This window comes from Mya arenaria, chromosome 8, assembly GCF_026914265.1.
Source record: "Mya arenaria isolate MELC-2E11 chromosome 8, ASM2691426v1".
In the NCBI taxonomy this organism is placed as follows: domain Eukaryota; kingdom Metazoa; phylum Mollusca; class Bivalvia; order Myida; family Myidae; genus Mya; species Mya arenaria.
In genome coordinates, this window is record NC_069129.1 from 9,321,968 (window position 1) to 9,344,632 (window position 22,665).

The window sequence follows — 22,665 nt, forward strand, 5'->3', positions numbered from 1 at the left end:
AAGTAAATGATTACTAAAAATATTGCGCTTCTATTTAAGATTGGTAAAATAATAATCAAGGTGCAATGCTTTATATTTTAAAGAATTTTATGCTAAAAAGTGTGTGTTTTTGCTACATTTACGTTAATGTTTATTCACTGCTTGACATCACTAAAGATGGCGACCTACCTGAGGAAGCCGGTCGATTTTCTGAAGATTTTTGCAATTTATTTTATTTTCCTGTGTTGTTCATGTTATGGCAGTGTTGACGACAGCTTTACTGAAGAACTTTACATCAAATCTTTAGAAAGAGGACATGTATTAAACCATTTTCAGTTTACAACTCTGTGGAATTCTTCAATCTCTGATGAAAATACATGTAAGGGGCAGTCTCAAAAGTATTTTTTTTACTTCTCTTTTTGCAAGTGGAAGTACGTCAGTAGTAATAAGTAAATTCTAAAACGTATAAAGATAGGGTAAAATAGAATTGTTTGTGCTCTGACAAGAGATTGAATTCGGGATTCTGACTAGATGGATCGTTTAACTTTAATTATTTCATTTATTGCTTTCGAAATTTGTAATGACTCCTGAAGATATTTGTATTTTTTTAATATACTTTGCACATTCCAGTTTCATACATGCCATATTTCTGAGGGACTTCTCGGGGAATTTTGATCTGAATTCTAGAGGATATTGATATTAGACCAGGGGACTTTTACGCAGCATATACATTTATTTATTGCTCTAATTTATGTACAAGATAAGAATAATTTACATATAAAATCGTCATGTCAATTCATAGTATAAATATAATTTTATAATACACCAGCATTAATTAAAGAAAAACAGGACATTACAGCACTAGAATGTTTTTAAGCTAGCACATTCTCACAAGTCAATTCTTATAGCATTGAGCAAAATAATAAAATATTTTCACAATTAATTTGATCATTCATTAAATATATCCAGCAAAACTCTTATAAAACACTTTTTGGACTAAGTCAACATGGACTTCATTGAATTTGACTCTCTTAATATTATGGATGCTGTCCACTGTCAACCTTGATCTTTTTTCCTTGTTTTTTTTACATATATTTTATTCTCAGGAATTACAGCGGATAGTGATCCCCGCCTGGGACAGGGGGGTAGGTCGGAGCTGGGTGATCCCCCCTCCCAACCAGGGGATATGGCATGTACATGTATGCAGTTTTGTACATATATCTTATTACATACTCAAAATCCTGATTTTTGAAATAGCCTTGATTTCACCTTCCAGTTAAGAACTACAGATATTTCCCAAAAGCTCTTGGCGATGTCTTGGCAACATACAAAGTCCAGGAGCTGCACCTGTCGCAGAGTCAGGGTCAATGGGACTATGAACATTGGGGCTACCAGCCAGAGGATGCTCCACCAGGTGTGGAACTGTGGGTCTGGTTTCAGCCACAGGCCAGCAAGTATGTGCTTACAGATACCACTCGTATATGAGAGATAAACTATTTATTAATCTTTGTCTATTGTAAATTTGCAAGTGGGTTTTCTCCGGGTACTCTGGTTTCCCCCACAACACAAGACCACACTCTCACGCAACATCATGCCAACGAGAGTGATTAATATAAGTTGCAATAGCTTGTTTCACAATCATTGTAAAATTAAATAAGTTTAAACTAAACTAAATTTGTCAAAAGTATCATACATGTATCATATATATGTTATCTTCATGTCAATTTTTCTTTTAAAATGCGTCATTTCATGGTTGTAATTTAATGTACCGATTTGTGGCGAGCATGGTGAAAACATTTATGTACATTTTGATGGATTAGATGAACGGAAGTTAATTATTGTTGTGCCATCGTGAAGATGAATAACTTCTTGATTAGTTAATATCTCTATAATGTGTTTTGAATACTGAGTTTTTTGTGCCAAATTCAGTGTTCAAACATTATGCTATCTACACGTCTTGGAATGGCTTGTTTCCACACTAATAATTAATAGCTACCAGTATCAGGTACACATTTTGATATTGCATAATTGATGAGTATTTGGTGGATGAAATGATGGACAATGACTTTGAGCATTGGCACAACATATTTATTGTCAATAATAACAATTAATTTTCAAAATTCGAGCCACTGTGGATTTTATTGCCCCCTGGACTATCCTATCAAATCTTTTTTGTAGCCTGTGTCATTTTTTCATTGCCTCGAGCAATCAGGCTTCTGTTTATTTCGCACACTGAAAAAGATATGTATCATTTATTTGCCACTCAATCAGTTGTCTAACTGTTTTTTTTCTTTTAGCCATCTTTTGTAGCATTTGTTAATATTTTTTTAGCTTGGACCAGGTCTGGGCTGAACTGGTAAATGCACTGTCTGGTCTGTTTTGTGCCTCCTTAAACTTTATGGACTCGAAGGCGACAGTATCCCCTCGCTGGAGCTTCCGACCTATGGGTCTGGCTTCAGAGTACTACAGCTTTGACTCAAGGCTGATGAGATACTCAGCGTTACCCAGGGAGATCGTTTGCACCGAGAACTTGACTCCGTGGGAAAAACTCCTTCCATGTGAAACACAGGTCCGGATAAATTTGACTTTTAATATTTTGCTTTATATTGTTATCATACTTGTTTATTTGTCTACATAGGAAACCATAAAATAGAAAAGATTGCTTTCTGTTTAAAATTTAAACTTCATAATTTATGTCACATTAAATTTCTTGGAAAATTATCATGGTAAAGACTTTGTGCATCATCATAGCTTTTACTTATTAAAATAAAAGTGAATGGATGTGGTGGTGGGGGAATTTTTTATTCAGAACTGAATCACTTTTAAAATAAAACACAATCTATAGTCCTTGAATGTGTAACTTTATTTATAACTGATTCTGAAACTATGATTTGTCAACATGCAGTTTATCATAATCTGAAATGATCACTTCTATTCTAATGTAGCATGAAAATTGGCCATGACAAGTTAAGGTAAGTGATCAAAATACTGCTAAGTTAAAATGTGCAGAAAGAACCACCTATAACATTTTTGTTTTACCTCCTAACATTTCATTTCTTCGATTGCTGTCAGTCTCGTAAAAATGCAGTTCGAAAATATTTCAGGCCGGTCTAGCCAGCCTCTTCAATGGCGTGAAGATGTACGACTCCAGTTTCCATTCCCTTGGTCTCCATGTTAGACCCGTATGCCAGGTGCGTAGTTTATTTGTCTTTCTTGTAGTTTGACTGTTTTACATGTACTGTGTACCGATTTATTTTAGTGCCATGGCGAAAACTGTTTGAAACACATCTGAAGAATCTGACATGCTGTTTAACCCAGTTTCTTGGTTAGAATTCATTACTGATGTAATTATGATATTAGTTAATCTGTCAATGAACTATTTGAACTCGATACAAGTAAGTGTAAAAACTATTTTTCATAGTTGGTCAGGTTTTTTTTAACTGGTACCTAAAATAAGGTCTAAGTTTGGTCCCATTCACAATGCCAAAAACAATACTGTTTTTCAAAAAATGGACTCAAAATTCACTTAAGTATTGTAAAGAATAATTTATTTAACACAGTCTTAACAAGTAAAATTTATACAGGTATGTTTTAAAATCATCTTATTCTCTTAAATCAATTAAAAAGTGACCTAAAAGTTTTTTTTGCTCTTTTTTTTATTTGAAATATACTACATAAATTTCCAACCTTTTTTGATATCTTCACAACTTTAAGAGCCCTGGCCCCATTATCAAAACTAACTTTTGAAAAGGTGGAAAAAGATGCTGCTGGTCTGTTTTTGAAGAAACTTAGTTGAGGTTTTGTGACTTTGTCATAGTAATGGCATCATGGAAAAATCTTAGACCACAGAACATACCGGTAATTAATGCATATTTTTAGTACATGATTTTTAATATCCTTGCATAAAGGATAACAGTATCAGTCAAAATATGTTCGTGAATGCTTTTTAATTTGCTTGTAGGATGGAGACTGTACAAAGGAAGGGATCGAATTGAAGCAGACACTATCAGTTGTGTTTAACCCTGTAAATAATAATAGGGGAAATATCCAAGATCACCAAAGTAAGCATTGTTTCTCAAGCTTCTACTTAAAAATTTTGTTACTGTTCATGAACACTTATGTGAGATGCTGACACCAGTCCCACAACGGACGAATGTTACTACATATACATAAGGTTGCAATATATATAGCCCGGAATTAACTTAACTGGGTTTTCCCATGCCGGTACAAATAAAAGGTGAATATCGAGCTATTGAAATTCATGTAACATTCCAATGACTCTATTGTCTCCGAAGTAACGTGTGTATATAACAACGGTTTAATTTTGTTTGTACCGGAGGATTAGGCTGGAAAAACCCGAATAACTATAATTCCGGGCTTAAGCTATTAGCACTGATTCATTTTGCTCTGCATTCCAAATGATAGACTTTTTGTTTTGTGAGAGGACTTTTAGTTTTGTGAGAGGACCAATTATTCTTAGCTATGTGCAGCAGCAGGGTTCTCACAACTATGTCTTGGATTGTTGTGTTTTTGCTCAGTGCCCATGATTGTGAAATGAGTCCAACCATGGTACACTGAAAATTTACTGAATAACGTGGGATAACTTTTCTACATGTCCCAGTTATCATGTAATCTTTACATGAATCTTGCCTGAAAATAATCTGTGTACCAATTGAATTCGCTGTCATTCTTTATTGGCCCTATTTAAGAAACCGCCTTTCCAACAATTTCTCCATGTGACATGCCATGTTTCTATATTCAGATTGGAGTCTTAAGTCAATGTTTGATCGAAGTCTTCACAAGACGTGCCCGGTGGCAAAATTCAGCAAACTATACGTAGATTCAACTCTGCATCCTGTGAGTGGTTTTACAATATTCTTCATATACAAGTATTTACCAATGTAATGGCCTACCCTAAAAAAGGGATTAACTCAGAGGGCATTCTATCTTGATTTCCCACATTTGTGGGTATAGGTTTACTAAAGTCAATATTGTAATAATTTTCTGCTGTAAAACACTGCTGTAAAAATATTCTTTGGGGAAAAAGGGCATGGCCTTAATCTGTTGTTTTTTATCTCCGAATGGTACCTGTTCTTCTAAATTTTATTGAACTTTTTTATTCCACAGTTAAATATTTCCAAGAAAGTTTGCCATACTATTTGTAATAAATTATGTCATTTTTAAATCAACATTTTTGTAGAGACCAAAAATGTTACTTACTCCGGAGCCAGATGAGGTGTTGAACACCAGACGAGGGGGTGATAAGCGTGTGTACGCAGTGTACGACCTCAGACAACACACAAGAGACAGCGTACCATTCAACCTACAGGCATCTTACAACTCCAGGGTTCAGTATCAGGATGTTACTCCACCCCCTCTGTATGCACAGAGATTTGTGACAGGTTGGTTAAGATTGTATCCATACGTACCACATCTGTTTGGTAATGCAATATAAAGCGGTTTATCAACAATATCGCACATTCCATGAAAAATCTTGTTTTGCTATAGATATATACCAAAAATGGGCCCAAAATGTTCATGATGTTCATCTATTCCAGGTTACGGCCTGGAGAAGGGTGGAATCTCGTGTATCTTGTATAACAATCTCGACACAAACCTCACAGTCATCTACATGGAGACCATCCCATGGTACCTTCGGGTCTACTTCAGCTCTGTACATATTGAGGCATATGGAGTTACAATCAAACCTTGTAAGATGTGTTTGAGTATTATTCTAGTAACAAATAAGTGGAAAATCTGTACTACATACTTTTACACAAATTGATTGTATTATTCGACCCTTGTACCTGTATGTGATTTATTCCCTCAGCAGGTTATTGTGGGACTGGTGTCAGCATCTGACATAAGAGGTCTTTGGTTCAAGCTCCACATGGGGCACTTTCTGACGGCGTCTCCCAATGGACCAACATCATAACTGGTTTTATCCAGAACATGAACACTTTTGTGATTTTTAGCAGTCTGTTTTTTGAAGAAAAAAAGTAAAAGTATTGTCATAGTCTTGATGCCCTTGTCCTCATCAGTTTCATTGTGCAATAACTTTACATTGGCCATACATCGAAATGAAGGGGGGATATTCTGATGAAACTTTGAGCACATGTTGCTAGAAACAATATGCACATGTTTAGCAGGACCTATAAATTTGGCATTAGTAGTTGTCCAGTTATGCTTATTGTTTGATTAAGTAAAACTGATGTTTGCAGGCATTCACCTTTATTGTATATTTTTAGACAAGACACAGTTTAATCCCGGGAAGGACAGAAAGCTTCCTCATCAGCTTGAAGTTGTTTTCCGGCTCCGCCCCCTTTCTGTCACCAAGATCAGCTTTGAGTTTGATCGAGCATTCCTGAAATGGACAGAGTACCCACCGGATGCAAATCACGGGTTTTACGTGAACTCTGCGGTCATCTCCACCATGCTGCCCTCTGGTCAGCAGTACACGGCAGTTCCACAAAATGGGTCTACTTTCAGTGATAGGTTTGTATTTGGTCCTGAATGAACTTTGAAATGTGTCGTAAAATATAGAATAGAATAATATAATGAGGATCACCATGATTAAAAAATAATCACTAAAGCATTTTCATTAGAACTCCGCAAAAATATGCGGGTGGCCTATAGGAAACACCCTGTCTGCCCCTCTGTCGGTCTGTCCATCTAAATTTTTGATGTTTTTTAGCTTGCCTGATAGGGATAAAACGATGATTGAGTATTGTCGAAAGTCGATTATTTGTGTCCGAGGTCGACGATAATCGATTTCATTACTCCATAATCGATTATTGCTAATGTACGGCAAAGGGAAGTAACCGTGCTGTGTATGTACTGATTTTCTTTAAAACGGGAAACGGTACGGACTTCAAACTTTCAAGACTTGCCCACAGTAATAATATGTTCTTATGTGATGATTAACAGATATATTCTGGGTTATATACTTAATTTACACACCATTTCAAATATGCTATCATTCGGGGCCCTTATCACTCCTGTGATGGATTAATTTTTTTATATAGCTAAAATAGACCTTCTCTATTTTACACAAGACCAAGGTCTGTACTTAAATGGTCAATGTCACACTTAAAGATCAAATGATCCTTGTCTGGGCTGTGTCTTGACTATTCATTATAGGATTTTCAAAAAACTTGCCATGAAGGTTCACTGTCATGAGGTGGCATGTTGCGCACAAGACCCAGGTCTGTTCCTCAAAGGTCAAGATCAGTGTGAGAAGTCAAAGGTTAAAATGATCTTTGTCAGCACTGTATCTTAACCATTCAATATAGGATTAAACAAAATCCATGAAGGATCACAATGATGGCGTGTCTTGCACAAGACCCAAGTTTATACCTTGAAGGACTATGTTTAGCTTGGAGCTTAGAGGTAAAAGGTTGAATGATTATTTGACTGACTTTATATTGACCATGCAACCATGAAGATTCACCATGATTAAGTGGTGTGGCATACATGACTCTGGTTTGTACCTCAAAGGTCAAGGTCAAACTTGTAGGTTAAATGTCAAATTGGGTACTTTTGATAGGACTGGTCTGGACTTAACCCTGTCAGGGCTGTATCTTTACCATGCATTATAGGATTTTCAACAAACTTGCTATAGAGGTTCACCATTATGGGACAGGGTGTCACATGTTCCACATATTGTTCAACTCCATTAAGTTTTGTGTTACTATGCATTGTAGAGCATTATTAATGTCTGTGACGAAGGTTCTTTAAAAGGGCTTGATATGTGGCCCTTTGATGTCTAGATTTATTCAGTTATTATGTACAATTCAACTCCTGTCTTTATTTTACAGCCTAAAAGACGAAACAATCCAGTTCTTTTTACGTCTACATACAGAGAGCTTACTGGTCTCCTTGCCGACCCCAGACTTCAGTATGCCGTATAATGTGATCTGTCTGGCGTGTACTGTCGTCGCCATCGCATTCGGATCGCTTCATAATCTCACCACACGGAGCTTTAGGGCAGTGGATCCATCAAAAATGAAGAAGGGCCTGATTGACAAACTAAAGAACCTTTTGAAATGGAAGAAAGCTGAAGAAGTGAAGGATAATGAAGAAAAGGATGAAAAAAAGGATACAGAGGATGATACTGATAGTCCAAATGTGGGTGAAAATACAGGAACAGCAGCAAGAAAAAGGGCTAAAGCCCCGAGTGACAGTTCTGAGGAGAAGTCTTGATAGCAGCACTGGGAGTGTAGCATTTGTGTACGCAGATCAAATCTGATTCCATTCTAAGAAATCTCTTGCTCATATTTGTCCATTTTCACACCAAAGAACGTTTTATGACTGTGCCTGAATGCATTGAAGGATAATTTTTATGATGCTCAGAAATTGTCTAACCTAAACCAGTGTTTAGTTTTTGTTACACTTTAAACATAAATATTAAAGATGAAATATGAAATGTGAAATTGTTGAGTGTCAGAACTTCGGATTGCATCATTGCTTCATCCTCTGTTTATGTTCAAAACATTGTTGAAATCCAAAATTATGACATTCAAGTATTTCAGAAAATGAATGTCCGAGAGTATTATAATAAATGCTGTGTTTTAGGGCATTTTCATTGTTGGACTTGTAAAGCAAAAATGCTTGAAATTTTGAAACATTTAACAAGTCATCGCATCACGCTCATTTATTCCATATACTGGAAAATGTTGGTTCAATAGAAACAGACACAACTACTACATCAGCCTAAACAATGACTCCATGATGATAAAAGATAACAATGAAATGTAAATTGTCTTAATATTTTCAGCATCTCCTAAAGACGGTGGAAAGGCCCTGGTATTTGAAAACAGGTGATCTATAATGATCATTGTGTTAAGACTTGTATCAGCATTTCTTTGAATGAGAAAGCAATGTAGAGATTAATAGAAAATATTTATTATATAGAAGTTATTGTACTATGTTGACGTTTTGAAAGATTTGAACATTCTGATTAGTTTAGTCAAGAGTGGATAGTAGTGGATTGTTTTATTGTATTGTTGAGAACAGTGCTCAAACCTGTTGTAATATTGTAGTGCTCTCTGTCTCTCTGTGACCACACATACCATTACACCCATTGTGTTACTCATGTAATATTGTAGTGCTCTCTGTGACCACACATACCATGAGACCCATTGTGTTACTCATGTAATATTGTAGTGCTCTCTGTGACCACACATACCATTACATCCATTGTGTTACTCCTGTATTAGTTTCAGATGTATTTTTCCACTTTGAACAAATTTATATGAAACTAGAAAAAATAAAAATCACATTCCACATTGTGCATAGACAAATATTCAGTTTGCTGATTGAGTTCACTTTTATTTCTGTGTTGCGTGGTAATAGCAGCGTCTGATGGACCTGTGGCAGAGTCACTTGAGAAATTCCATCCTATCATGACAGAACTTGGTGACAGTGTTTGTGGTATCAATTTCAACCATAAGATAAATCACTTTTGAATAGTAACTCCAGTGTGCCCCTTTTTCATAAAAAAAATAGGTTTACAGACAATTAACATCATGATAAAGCTCGGTAACAATGTTTATGGTCAAGTTCCATTGTAAGATGAATTGCCCAAGTAATATCAGAGTAAGGCTCGATTACAATATACAACTTATTTTTATACCCTTGACAGTATATTGGAGTCATCCTGTGATCTTCGGTTGAACCATTGCAATTTTTCTTGTCTGGAACATAACTTCAAATCTACTAGATGGAATGTAATTAAAGTTCATACAATGATAGAAAATAATGTCAGAGAGGAAATGCAGTGTACAGGAACCATAAACTATTATTACAAAATACAAAGCAATTTTATTCCCCTTAATTGTTCTTGTTTTTTTTGTCAATCTTTTGTTAATAAATTGAAAACTGCTGGATGGGATTTATTAAAACTTAATACAATGGTACACCAGAAAGAGAGGATGTGCAGTGAACAAGGACCATCGCTCATTTAAGCCCATTACAGAGTTATTGCCCTTTGTTAATTTTTCTTGTCAGGAGAATAACTAAAAAACTACTGGATGGAATCTAATGAAACTAAAGTATGGCCAATTGTAAAGCTCAATGAGAGGAAGTGTAGTGTACAGAAACCATAACTCTACAGAGTTATTGCCCTTTGTCATGTTTTCTTTTCCAGAGCATATAACTTTTGCATGGAATTGAAGTGAACTCGATACAATAGTAAAGCATAATTAGAGGAAATACAGCGTACAAGAACCTTTACTTCCTATCCACAGGTTTGTCAATTTTAAGTGGGATTTTTTTTATATTTTACTGCTCGTATTTCCTGTCAGGGTGGCATTCGGGGGAAGTAATCACATTCAGTCATTGCTCCAGTTTGTTTTTGTATAATAATCAAAGTTTTTAATCTTTCACACAGTTAGGTCCATTAAGAATATAATTGGTATTACAATTGGATTGACAATAGGCGCTCTTATCTGATGACTCATCCAATTCTATGGAATTTTGAAGTATGTTTGTATCAAATTATAATCCACCATATTTTTTCAATAAACCACCAGAAAGCATGAATAAATTATGTTCCAACAGCAAATTCTAAACAAATTCTGTAGATATTCATTTTTATTTTACACTCTATTTATGATTTCATTTCCATGTTTCAGCAAACATCAACACCATCTATTCTGTCTTAATCCTCTAGCACCTGTGGGTCCAGGGGTCAAGGTCCCAGGTTTTGAACTGCGTGCTCATGCCTGTGGGTTCATGGGAGTGGCACTTGTGCAGGTCATTGGAGCTCACATGGTGGCTGTTCACATACTCTATGTTGAACACAGCCTGTCAGGGGAAATTATATTCTCCAGGTTGAACACTGCCTGCTTTCTGTTTTTAAAAATGCATGTAGGGAATATACAGGAATATTGTTATTTGTCTTCCCAAAAAGTCTGATAAAAATCTTACTCTGAACTAAGCAACACAGTCATGTTAGTCAGGGACCCATTTCAATAAAGATATAAGTAGATGGAAATTTTCTTATTGTTATATTTTCATTATTTTGCAACAATTTTGTTTGAATTGCCAGTTGTTTTAAATGAAGGAAACAAAAAAAGCATGTGACCATTTGTGACATCTAAAATACAATTTTAATGTAACAAGTTCTGAAACGAAACGGACCACTGGAGACTGATAAAATGAATGCCAATCTTTAGTCAGCAAGAGGATATCAAAAGAATGGTCCCATGCACCTAAGCAAGAGACTGGAACAATAATGGTCGCATTTGACAAAGCCAAATAGAGGTCACACTCCAGTATGCTGGTGACTGGAAAGATAATGTGAAATAAATCGCCATACAACTGGATCTTCAAGAATGGCCTATGACATTGTTGTTATTCATGAATGACCTTTTTGTCATTCAGGAATAGCCTAGGACCTCTTTGTCATTCAGGAATGGCCTATGACCTTGTTGTCATTTAGAAATGGCCTATGACCTTGTTGTCAGTCAGGAATGGCCTATGACCTTTTAGTCAGTCAGTAATGACCTATGACCTTGTTGTCATTTAGAAATGGCCTATGACCTTATTGTCAGTCAGGAATGGCCTATGACCTTGTTGTCAGTCAGGAATGGCATATGACCTTGTTGTCATTCAGGAATGGCCTATGACCTTGTTGTCATTTAGGAATGGCCTTTGACCTTTTTGTCAGTCAAGAATGGCATATGACCTTGTTGTCAGTCAGGAATGGCATATGACCTTGGTGTCATTCAGGAATGGCTGATAGAGCAGACACTCCTTCCCTCCATCTACGGTGTGACATTCCTCGTTTAGCGCCCAGTCAAAGTATGAGTGTAGTTGGGGAATCTGCTCGGCATCGTTCTTCAGGCTTATTGACAGTCCACGGTTGTGCGCCTCTAGAGAAAACAGAGTCATCTATCTATAAGTAAATTTCTAAGCATTTTTGAAATCCAACCCATTTTGAACATTTAAAAAAAAATCTGAATTCTACCAAAATCTGAATTCTACCATAATAAACGAATGAATGGTAGAACTGGTACCTGTAGCAAGCCACCTGTTGTATACTATTTGGTCATGTGCTGTAAAGCCAATGTTTGCATTCCCGTCCTCGTGGCCGTCAACATTATCTGGTTCGATCCCGTCACAGCCTTTATTTTGGGCAAGGTCCATACGGGCAGACATGATTCGCTTAACGTTACTGCTTCTGAAAACATATCAGTGATTGGATGATAAAATGTCTGTGTTTTTTCAAAATTAGTTATGAAATGCTTAAAAATAATTAAATTTTATTTTGTTTGAGGTGCTAGATCTAAGACAAGATGCCATTAGCAAATTACAGAAATGTAAAAAAGGATGATTTTTAAGGATAATATGTAATGTTCATGGAACAAATTTAAAGACTTGCAGGTATAACTATAAAATGCAGAACCAAGTCACACCTGATGTCTATCCATTTCTCGTCCCATCCGTCCATTTTATTACCAACGTCATGGTTCTGGTCGAACTGTCCAGCGTCTGGTCGATTGTGGTCATAGGAACCAGCTGAGAAGTAACAGATCACTTTTCCACCTTTGCTGTGTAGAACAATGGCCACATTATTAATGTCTTGTTTGTCTGAACTTATAATAGCATCAAAGGAATATTTTGTGATAATCTAAGTACCTAATGACAATGTGATGACTATGTAATTTGACTGTATGAAGACAGAGTGGTTATCTTACTACACGATGACAGCATGAATATCAGAACACACAATGACAACAAAAAATTAAGTCTGTAAATGACAAAATGAAAAAAAGACTACACAATGACAACATAAATATCAGACAACAAATGTCAACATGAATATCAGACTACACATGTCAACATGAATATAAGACTACACAATGACAACTTTAAAATAAGAATTAAAATGATGACATGAAAATAGGACTACACAATGAAAACATGAATATCAGACCACTCAATGACAACATGAATATCAGACACTGAATGGCAAAATTAATATCGGACCACTCAATGACAACATGAATATCAGACTACTCAATGACAACATGAATATTAGGCCACACAATGACAACATGAATATCAGACTACTCAAGACATGAATATCAGACCACTCAATGACATGAATATCAGACCACTCAATGACAACATGAATATCAGACCACATAATGACATGAATATCAGACCACTCAATGACAACATGAATATCAGACTACCCAATGACAACATGAATATCAGACCACATAATGACATGAATATCAGACCACTCAGTGACAACATGAATATCAGACCACTCAGTGACAACATGAATATCAGACTACTCAATGACATGAATATCAGACCACTCAATGACAACATGAATATCAGACCACTCAATGACAACATGAATATCAGAGTACTCAATGATATGAATATCAGACTACTCAATGACATGAACATCAGACTACTCAATGACATGAATATCAGACAACACAATTACAACATGAATATCAGACAACACAATGACAACACTTATTTCAGACAACACAATGGCAACATGAATTTTAGAAAACACAATGGCAACATGAATTTTTGACAACACAATGATAACATGAATATCAGACAACACAATGAAAACATGAATATCAGACTTCTAAAAGAGTCATGACAACATCAATATTATTCAGAACACACAATGACAACATGAAAATAGCACTACACATTACAACATACAAAGTAAACTGCCCAATGACATCTCGTATATCATACTTCTCATGACAACATGACAGCAAGAGTACAAAATGACAACATAAATATCATGATAAAATGAATATCAGATTACAATGACAACATTAATCATGTATGTCACATGATGACATGAATATCAGACTACAATGGCAACATTAATCACATGTCACATGATGACATGAATATCAGATGTCACATGATGAAATGAATATCAGATTACAATGGCAACATGAATATCAGATGTCAATGACAACATGAATTTATCTGATGGCATAATGACCTCATGACTATCTGATAGCATGATGACCTAATTAATATCTGATTTCATTACGACCTCATTAATATCTGATTTCATTATGATCTCATGAATATCTGATGGCTTAAAGACCTCATGAATATCTGATTACGTTATGACCTCATGACTATCTGATGGCATAATGACCTCATGATTATCTTATGGCATAATGACCTCATGAATTTTGAAGGCGAAATGACCTCATGAATATCTGAAGGCATAATGACCTCATGAATATCTGAGGCATAATGACCTCATGAATATCTGAAGGCAAAATGACCTCATGAATATCTAAAGGCATACTGACCTCATGAATATCTGAAGGCATACTGACCTTATTAATATCTGAAGGCATAATCACCTCATGAATATCTGAAGGCATAATTACCTCATGCATATATGATGGCATAATGACCTCATGAATATCTGAAGGCAAAATGACCTCATGCAAATATGATGGCATAAAGACTTCATGGATATCTGATATCATTATGACCTCATGAATATCTGATGGCATGTTGACCTCATCAATATCTGATGGCATAATGACCTCATGAATATCTGAAGGCATGATGACCTCATAAATATATGATGGCATAAGGATCTCATGCATATATGATGGCATAATGACCTCATGAATATCTGATGGCATGACCTCGTGAATATCTGAAGGCAAAATGACCTTATGCATATCTGATATCATTATGACCCATGAATATCTGATGGCATAACGACCTCATGAATATCTTATGACATAATGACCTCATGAGTATCTGATGGCATAATGACCTCATGCATATACGATGGCATAATGACCTCATGCATATATGATGGCATAATGACCTCATGGATATCTGATATCATTATGACCTCATGAATATCTGATGGCAAAATGACCTCATGAATATTTTATGACATAATGACCTCATGAGTATCTGATGGCATAATGACCTTATGCATATACGATGGCAAAATGACCTCATGCATATATGATGGCATAATGACCTCATGGATATCTGATATCATTATGACCTCATGAATATCTGATGGCAAAATGACCTCATGAATATTTTATGACATAATGACCTCATGAGTATCTGATGGCATAATGACCTCATGCATATACGATGGCAAAATGACCTCATGCATATATGATGGCATAATGACCTCATGGATATCTGATATCATTATGACCTCATGCATATCTGATGGCAAAATCACCTCATGAATATTTTATGACATAATGACCACATGAATCTCTGAAGGCTAAATGACCTCATGCAAATATGATGGCATAATGACCTCATGAATATCTTAATGCTTAATGACCTCATGCATATATGATTGCAAAATGACTTCATGAATACCTGATGGCATGATGACCTCATGACTATCTGATGGCATGATGACCGGAAAAGCGAATACCTACATACATGTACATGTAATAGCAAATTGGATGTCAATCTTAAAACATGATGTCCCATGATAACAATATGAATTTCTGACTCTAAATATGTATTGCAAAGTTAACATTCTATTTCCTACTTTCCTAATGCCCTGATCCTTCCTAAGAAAATACTATTAATGATAATGTTATCTTGTTTATACATGGTCTTGATCATGATTTGGATTCCTTTAGTTAACTATGAACCTTATTTCATAAAAAACATTTTTACCAAATTTCAAGACTGTGCGAACTTTGATATAAGTATAAAATAATAAGTAGATGTTTATTTACTTATGTATAGCCTGAATGTCGGCGGTGGTAATAGCCCAGAGGTCAGTGTCATACAGGTCTGCGTGCATGCTGTGGTCAAAGGGTGTGTCATCGTCTACCTGGAGTTGCCACTGGAACACCGCCCCTGGGCGGGGCTGATACACCACCCCCTGGGCCAGGGGCAGACAGCTCAGCAGCAACAATAACATGGTGGCTCACTTCTTGTAAAACATATAAATTCATAAAAATTCAAATGATTTGTTTACAAATATGTTAAAACATACAATGGGCTGTCGTTCAAAACGTTGTTAAAGTTCACAACATTGTTTAGATCATCAATTAAACTTTCAAATCGGTATTGCTCCCAATTTTTTATTAATACACTTGTGATCTGCAATATTTCTAACAGGATTTGAGACAACTGCTTCAGCAGTTCTTATTTATATTCAAACATGTAAGCACATCATCAAATATTTCAGATTTAAGTTAGCAACGATGATGTTAATCATATTGTTAACTTTAATAAGGTTCTAAACAATCATCCATTTGTGTTTACTTAGGTTTTACGTAGAGAAATGGTATACTGTTGTTAGATCAATAAGATTGATGTACCCGACTTGTACAAAATGAAATCATGACATATGTAAGATTTTGGTACCTTTTTGTATGAACAGAATGAAATAAATATACTATGTGATAAAACCAGATAACTAAATAAAAGAAATTGCATGCACAATATTCAGTAATTTATTTATATGTAACATATTAACCTACTGTTTTTTGAGCTTCTGTAAAAATCTATTTTGAATAGCAGTTGTACCTACTTGTTGTTACTTCTCTGCAAGAAGTATCCTTATATAGTTAGGACTCTGTTATCTCTGAGGGTCTCATAGAACTGGTGTCAATGACACTGATTACCTGGCCTATGTTGCACTGATAGTCCTGTCCCCATCGCCGTTGAACATCAGAACATGTTTGGCATCAGTGAGATGTTTTATCTCTGTAGACCAAACTTATTCCTTCTGCACATCTGGGTTCATCGCTATGATAAAAATTGTCGAAGGTCACATGTATGAAATATGCTGAGGTCAGATGTATTATGTCAGGATTGCAAGATGGCAATGTCTATGTTATCAGCTCTGTAATATACACTGTCAAGGCAACGCACTTATATTTCTTGACAATCCCAAAAACATGTCATGGATACATTTGCTATTGCGATTTCCATCACCTTTTACCAAGAATGTCAAGGAAGCATTTGTAAAAGATAAGGCTGTATGTCAACGTTACATTTGTAAAGGAACGGGCAGTATGTCAAGGTAACATTTGTAAAGGTAAGGAGAGTATGTAAAGGCAATATTTGAAAAGGATAATTCAGTATGTCATGGTAATATTTGAAAAGGAAAGGGCAGAATGTCAATGTAACATTTGTTAACGATAGGGCAGTATATCAAGGTTACATTTGTAAGGGAAATGGCAGTTTGTCAAGGTAACAGTTGTAAAGGAAAGGGCAGAATGTCAAGGTAACATTTGTTAAGGAAAGGGCAGAATGTCAATGTAACATTTGTAAAGTTAAGGACAGTATGTCAAGGTAATATGTGTAAAGGAAAGGGCAGTTTGCCAAAGCTACTTTTATAAATGGTAGGGCAGTATGTCAAGATAACAATTGTACAGGAAATGGCAGTATGTCAAGGTAATATTTGCCAATGAACGGGAAGTATGTTAAGGTAAAACTTGTAAATGATCGGGTAGTATGTCAGGGTAACATTTGTAAAGGGATGGGCAGCATGTCAAGGTTAAACTTTTAAAGGATAGGGCAGTATGTCAGGGCTACATTTGTAAAGGAAAGGGCAGTATGTCAATGTAACACTTGTTAAGGATAGGGTAGTATGCCAATATCGTATTTGCAAAGGATGTAGCAGAATGTCAATGTAGCATATGTAAAGGTAAGGACAATAGGTCAATGAAACATTTGTAAAGGTAAGGACAATATGTCAAGTAAGGACAATATGTCAAGGTAATATTTGGAAAGGATATGGCAGTATGGCAAGGCTAAATTTGTAAAAAGTAGCGCAGTATATCAAGGTTGCTTTTGTAAAGAAAAGGGCAGTATGTCAAGGTTAAATTTGTAAAAATGAGCAGTATGTCAAGGTGATATTTGCAAAGGAAAGGGCAGTATGTCAAGGTAACACTTGTAAAGGATAGGGCAGTATGTCAAGTTTACATTTGTAAAGGGTTGAGCAGTATGTCAAAGTTGTATTTTTAAAGATAAGAGCAGTATGTCAAGGTAACATTTGTAAAGGGAAAGGTAGTATGTCAATGGATGACAATGGATACATTTGAATGTGGTAGGGCAGAATGTCAGGGCAAAATTTAAAGGGTTTTTAAAGATAAGGGCAGTATGTCAAGGTGGTCTTTGCTAAGGAAAGGGCAGTATGCCAAGGTTACATTTGTATAGGGTAGAGCAATATGTCAAGGTAATATTTGTCAACGAAAGGGAAGTATGTCAAGTTAATATTTGCCAAATTAAGGGAAGTATGTCAAGGTAATATTTGCCAAATTAAGGGAAGTATATCAAGGTGATATTTGCCAAATTAAGGAAAGTATGTCAAGGTTACATTTGTAAAGGATTGTGCAGTATGCCTAGGTTAAACATCTTAAAGATAAGGGCAGCAAGTCAAGGTGGTCTTTGCTAAGGAAAGGGCAGCATGTCAAGGTTACATTTGTATAGGGTAGAGCAATATGTCAAGGTAATATTTGTCAACGAAAGGGCAGTATGTCAAGGTAATATTTGCCAAATTAAGGGAAGTATGTCAAGGTAATATTTGCCAAATTAAGGGAAGTGTATCAAGGAGATATTTGCCAAATTAAGGAAAGTATGTCAAGGTTACATTTGTAAAGGATTGTGCAGTATGCCTAGGTTATACATCTTAAAGATAAGGGCAGTATGTCAAGGTGGTCTTTGCTAAGGAAAGGGCAGCATGTCAAGGTTACAATTGTTTAGGGTAAGGCAATATGTCAAGGTTATATTTGTAGACGAAAGGGCAGTATGTCAAGGTAATATTTGCTAAGGAAAGGGTAGTATGTCAAGGTTACATTTGTTTATGGTAGGGCAGTTTATCAATGTAACACTTTAAAAGGTTAGGGCAGAATGTCAAGTTATATTTGTAAAGCTAAGGACAGTATTTCAAGTTAACATTTGTGAAGGATAGGGCAGAAGTTCAAGGTAATATTTGTAAAGGCAATATGTCAAGGTAATATTTGTAAAGGCAGTATGTCAAGGTAATATTTGTAAAGGGAAGAGCAGTATGTCAAGGTTGACATTAGTAAATGATAGGGCAGTATGTCAAGGTAATATTTGTTAAGGAAAGGGCAGTATGCCAAGGTAACATTTGTAGAGGAAAAGGGCAATATGTCAAGGTAACATTTGTAGAGGAAAGCGCAGTATGTCAAGGTAACATTTGTAGAGGAAAGCGCAGTATTTCAAGGTAACATTTGTAGAGGATAGGGCAGTATGTCAAGGTAATATTTGTTAAGGAAAGGGCAGTTTGTCAATGTAACATTTGTAGAGGAAAGGGCAGAATGTCAAGGTAACATTTGTAGAGGAAAGGGCAGTATGTCAAGGTAACATTTGTAGAGGAAAGGGCAGTATGTCAAGGTAACATTTGTAGAGGAAAGGGCAGTATGTCAAGGTAACATTTGTAGAGGAAAGAGCAGTATGTTAAGGTAACATTTGTAGAGGAAAAGGCAGTATGTCAAGGTAACATTTGTAGAGGAAAAGGGCAGTATGTTAAGGTAATATTTGTTAAGGAAAGGGCAGTATGTCAAGGTAACATTTGTAGAGGAAAGGGCAGTATGTTAAGGTAACATTTGTAGAGGAAAAGGCAGTATGTCAAGGTAACATTTGTAGAGGAAAAAGGCAGTATGTCAAGGTAACATTTGTAGAGGAAAAGGGCAGTATGTCAAGGTAACATTTGTTAAGGAAAGGGCAGTATGTCAAGGTAACATTTGTAGAGGAAAAGGGCAGAATGTCAAGGTAACATTTGTAGAGGAAAAGGGCAGTATGTCAAGGTAACATTTGTAGAGGAAAAGGCAGTATGTCAAGATAACATTTGTAGAGGAAAAGGGCAGTATGTCAAGGTAACATTTGTAGAGGAAAGCGCAGTATGTCAAGGTAACATTTGTAGAGGAAAAGGGCAGTATGTCAAGGTAACATTTGTAGAGGAAATGGCAGTTTGTCAAGGAAACTTTTGTAGAGGAAATGGCAGTATGTCAAGGTAACATTTGTAGAGGAAAAGGGCAGTATGTCAAGGTAACATTTGTAGAGGAAATGGCAGTATGTCAAGGTAACATTTGTAGAGGAAAAGGGCAGTTTGTCAAGGTAACATTTGTAGAGGAAAGGGCAGTATGTCAAGGAAACATTTGTAGAGGAAAAGGGCAGTATGTCAAGGTAACATTTGTAGAGGAAAAGGCAGTATGTCAAGGTAACATTTGTAGAGGAAAAAGGCAGTATGTCAAGGTAACATTTGTAGAGGAAAAGGGCAGTATGTCAAGGTAACATTTGTTAAGGAAAGGGCAGTATGTCAAGGTAACATTTGTAGAGGAAAAGGGCAGAATGTCAAGGTAACATTTGTAGAGGAAAAGGGCAGTATGTCAAGGTAACATTTGTAGAGGAAAAGGCAGTATGTCAAGATAACATTTGTAGAGGAAAAGGGCAGTATGTCAAGGTAACATTTGTAGAGGAAAGCGCAGTATGTCAAGGTAACATTTGTAGAGGAAAAGGGCAGTATGTCAAGGTAACATTTGTAGAGGAAATGGCAGTTTGTCAAGGAAACTTTTGTAGAGGAAATGGCAGTATGTCAAGGTAACATTTGTAGAGGAAAAGGGCAGTATGTCAAGGTAACATTTGTAGAGGAAATGGCAGTATGTCAAGGTAACATTTGTAGAGGAAAAGGGCAGTTTGTCAAGGTAACATTTGTAGAGGAAAGGGCAGTATGTCAAGGTAACATTTGTAGAGGAAAAGGGCAGTATGTCAAGGTAACATTTGTAGAGGAAATGGCAGTATGTCAAGGAAACATTTGTAGAGGAAATGGCAGTATGTCAAGGAAACATTTGTAGAGGAAAAGGGCAGTATGTCAAGGTAACATTTGTAGAGGAAATGGCAGTATGTCAAGGTAACATTTGTAGAGGAAAAGGGCAGTATGTCAAGGAAACATTTGTAGAGGAAATGGCAGTTTGTCAAGGAAACATTAGTAGAGGAAAAGGGCAGTTTGTCAAGGTAACATATGTAGAGGAAAGCGCAGTATGTCAAGGTAACATTTGTAGAGAAAATGGCAGTATGTCAAGGAAACATTTGTAGAGGAAATGGCAGTATTTCAAGGTAACATTTGTAGAGGAAAAGGGCAGTTTGTCAAGGAAACATTTGTAGAGGAAAAGGGCAATTTGACAAGGAAACATTTGTAGAGGAAAAGGGCAGTTTGTCAAGGAAACATTGGTAGAGGAAATGGCAGTATGTCAAGGTAACATTTGTAGAAGAAATGGCAGTATGTCAAGGTAACATTTGTAGAGGAAATGGCAGTATGTCAAGGAAACATTGGTAGAGGAAATGGCAGTATGTCAAGGTAACATTTGTAGAGGAAATGGCAGTATGTCAAGGAAACATTGGTAGAGGAAATGGCAGTATGTCAAGGAAACATTGGTAGAGGAAATGGCAGTATGTCAAGGTAACATTTGTAGAGGAAAAGGGCAGTATGTCAGGTAACATTTGTAGAGGAAAAGGCAGTATGTCAAGGTAATATTTTTTGTAAAGGTAAGGGCAGCATGTCAAATTAACATATCTTAATGATGGGGCAGTATGTCAAGGTAAATTCTGTTAAGGAAAGGGCAGTTTATCAAGGTAGCATTTGTAAAGGAAAGGGCAGTATGTTAAGATACCATTTTTCTTACCAAGTACCATAATATACACAATGTCAAGTTATATTTATACAGGTTAGGTGCTCATTAGCTCAACTTATTAAGGGCCAATAATTCTGGAAAATTGATAGCAATATGGTTATTGATCACATTGAGATATTGTCACACAAAGACTTGAACCCGTTATGGTAAAGATCGGACAAATTATTTAATTCAGAGAATGGACAGGGTGGCGACTCATCTAGTTCCGCAATTCAATTGCCTTAATTCTGGTCATAGTTGATCTGGCTAAATACCAAACCCTTCAATTTATCCTTGTAGACATCAGCAAAGAGTTGCATAATTCTTTATAAAGTTGTCCACAGCTAGTTATCTTTTGGCTAGTTCCTACATTTAATTAATTTGACTGGAAATAATTGGGAGAAAATATCAACTAGGGGCCAATTGTTTTAAACTTGATAACTTATCCCACATTTTCTTTGGGTTGCACTTTAGTTGGGCAACAGTCATTATTTGATAATATTGACCAATCAATAAACATTTTGACTAATGTAATACAGTTGGCTCCTGACAATTTACATTTTGGCTTACTTTGATCTTACCAAAGAATTAACCAGTTTTATACCGTTGGGTGCTGAAATTTACTCCCACAGACATTTAATGTTACATACATGCAGTTTGGTTATGATTGACTAAACATTGCTCAAGTTATAGTCAACGGTGTCTGTCTTGTGTCATGACAACAGTTATTTGCCATTCAATAAAGATATATATTCAACTTAGAGGGCAGACAATCTGGTGGACAGTCAGCCAAAGATGTTTTCATATGTCCTGTCAAATGACATGCATTACATTATTCATCCAGATGAAATACCAAGTTTACCAGTAGAAATTCTGTATACTTAAATAACCCAACCAAACCCTGTTGAATACAACCCAAACATCTGCCCACATGATCAGCTGCTGTGATGATCCCTTGTATTGCTGGCCAACAGTTGGGTTTGTGTGATCAAATCATCCTTAAAGCTGCACTCTCACAGATTGAACA

The 22,665-nt window shown here is 36.0% G+C and overlaps 2 protein-coding genes across 4 annotated transcripts; one reads left to right on the forward strand and one right to left on the reverse strand.

Moving 5' to 3' along the window:
- Window positions 1–154: 154 nt before the first annotated feature.
- On the forward strand, window positions 155–9,863 carry LOC128243609 (GPI transamidase component PIG-T-like). The gene is made up of 10 exons (XM_052961480.1): window positions 155–358; window positions 1,256–1,433; window positions 2,311–2,548; window positions 3,084–3,170; window positions 3,941–4,040; window positions 4,742–4,836; window positions 5,180–5,381; window positions 5,538–5,690; window positions 6,228–6,474; window positions 7,797–9,863. Exons 1-10 carry the CDS (start codon window positions 157–159, stop codon window positions 8,179–8,181), a joined length of 1,887 nt encoding a protein of 628 aa, XP_052817440.1. The 5' UTR covers window positions 155–156; the 3' UTR covers window positions 8,182–9,863.
- Window positions 9,864–10,554: 691 nt separating this feature from the next.
- On the reverse strand, window positions 10,555–16,723 carry LOC128243610 (uncharacterized). 3 transcript variants are annotated; one of them, XM_052961482.1, is made up of 6 exons: window positions 16,623–16,723; window positions 15,726–15,925; window positions 12,399–12,533; window positions 12,000–12,163; window positions 11,698–11,855; window positions 10,555–10,785 (listed from the first exon to the last, which is right to left on the reverse strand). In XM_052961482.1, the coding sequence occupies exons 2-6, from the start codon at window positions 15,911–15,913 to the stop codon at window positions 10,648–10,650; spliced, it is 783 nt and encodes a 260-aa protein (XP_052817442.1). In that variant the 5' UTR covers window positions 15,914–15,925; window positions 16,623–16,723; the 3' UTR covers window positions 10,555–10,647. The 3 variants fall into 3 exon arrangements, with proteins under 3 accessions (XP_052817442.1, XP_052817441.1, XP_052817443.1); XM_052961481.1 differs by having other exon boundaries at window positions 16,529–16,643; XM_052961483.1 differs by lacking the exon at window positions 16,623–16,723 and adding an exon at window positions 16,479–16,501.
- Between the last annotated feature and the right edge of the window lie 5,942 nt (window positions 16,724–22,665).

Bases quoted from the DNA above. Each gene is read 5' to 3' on its own strand.
- LOC128243609 (XM_052961480.1), top strand. From the start codon at position 157: ATGGCGACCTACCTGAGGAAGCCGGTCGATTTTCTGAAGATTTTTGCA. The intron at 359-1,255 runs GTAAGGGGCAGT...TTCACCTTCCAG, and splicing joins AATCTCTGATGAAAATACAT to TTAAGAACTACAGATATTTC. The intron at 5,691-6,227 runs GTAAGATGTGTT...GTATATTTTTAG, and splicing joins TGGAGTTACAATCAAACCTT to ACAAGACACAGTTTAATCCC.
- LOC128243610 (XM_052961482.1), bottom strand. From the start codon at position 15,913: ATGTTATTGTTGCTGCTGAGCTGTCTGCCCCTGGCCCAGGGGGTGGTG. The intron at 12,534-15,725 runs GTAAATAAACAT...TGTTCTACACAG, and splicing joins GACATTCAGGCTATACATAA to CAAAGGTGGAAAAGTGATCT. The intron at 12,164-12,398 runs GTGTGACTTGGT...ATATGTTTTCAG, and splicing joins GAGAAATGGATAGACATCAG to AAGCAGTAACGTTAAGCGAA.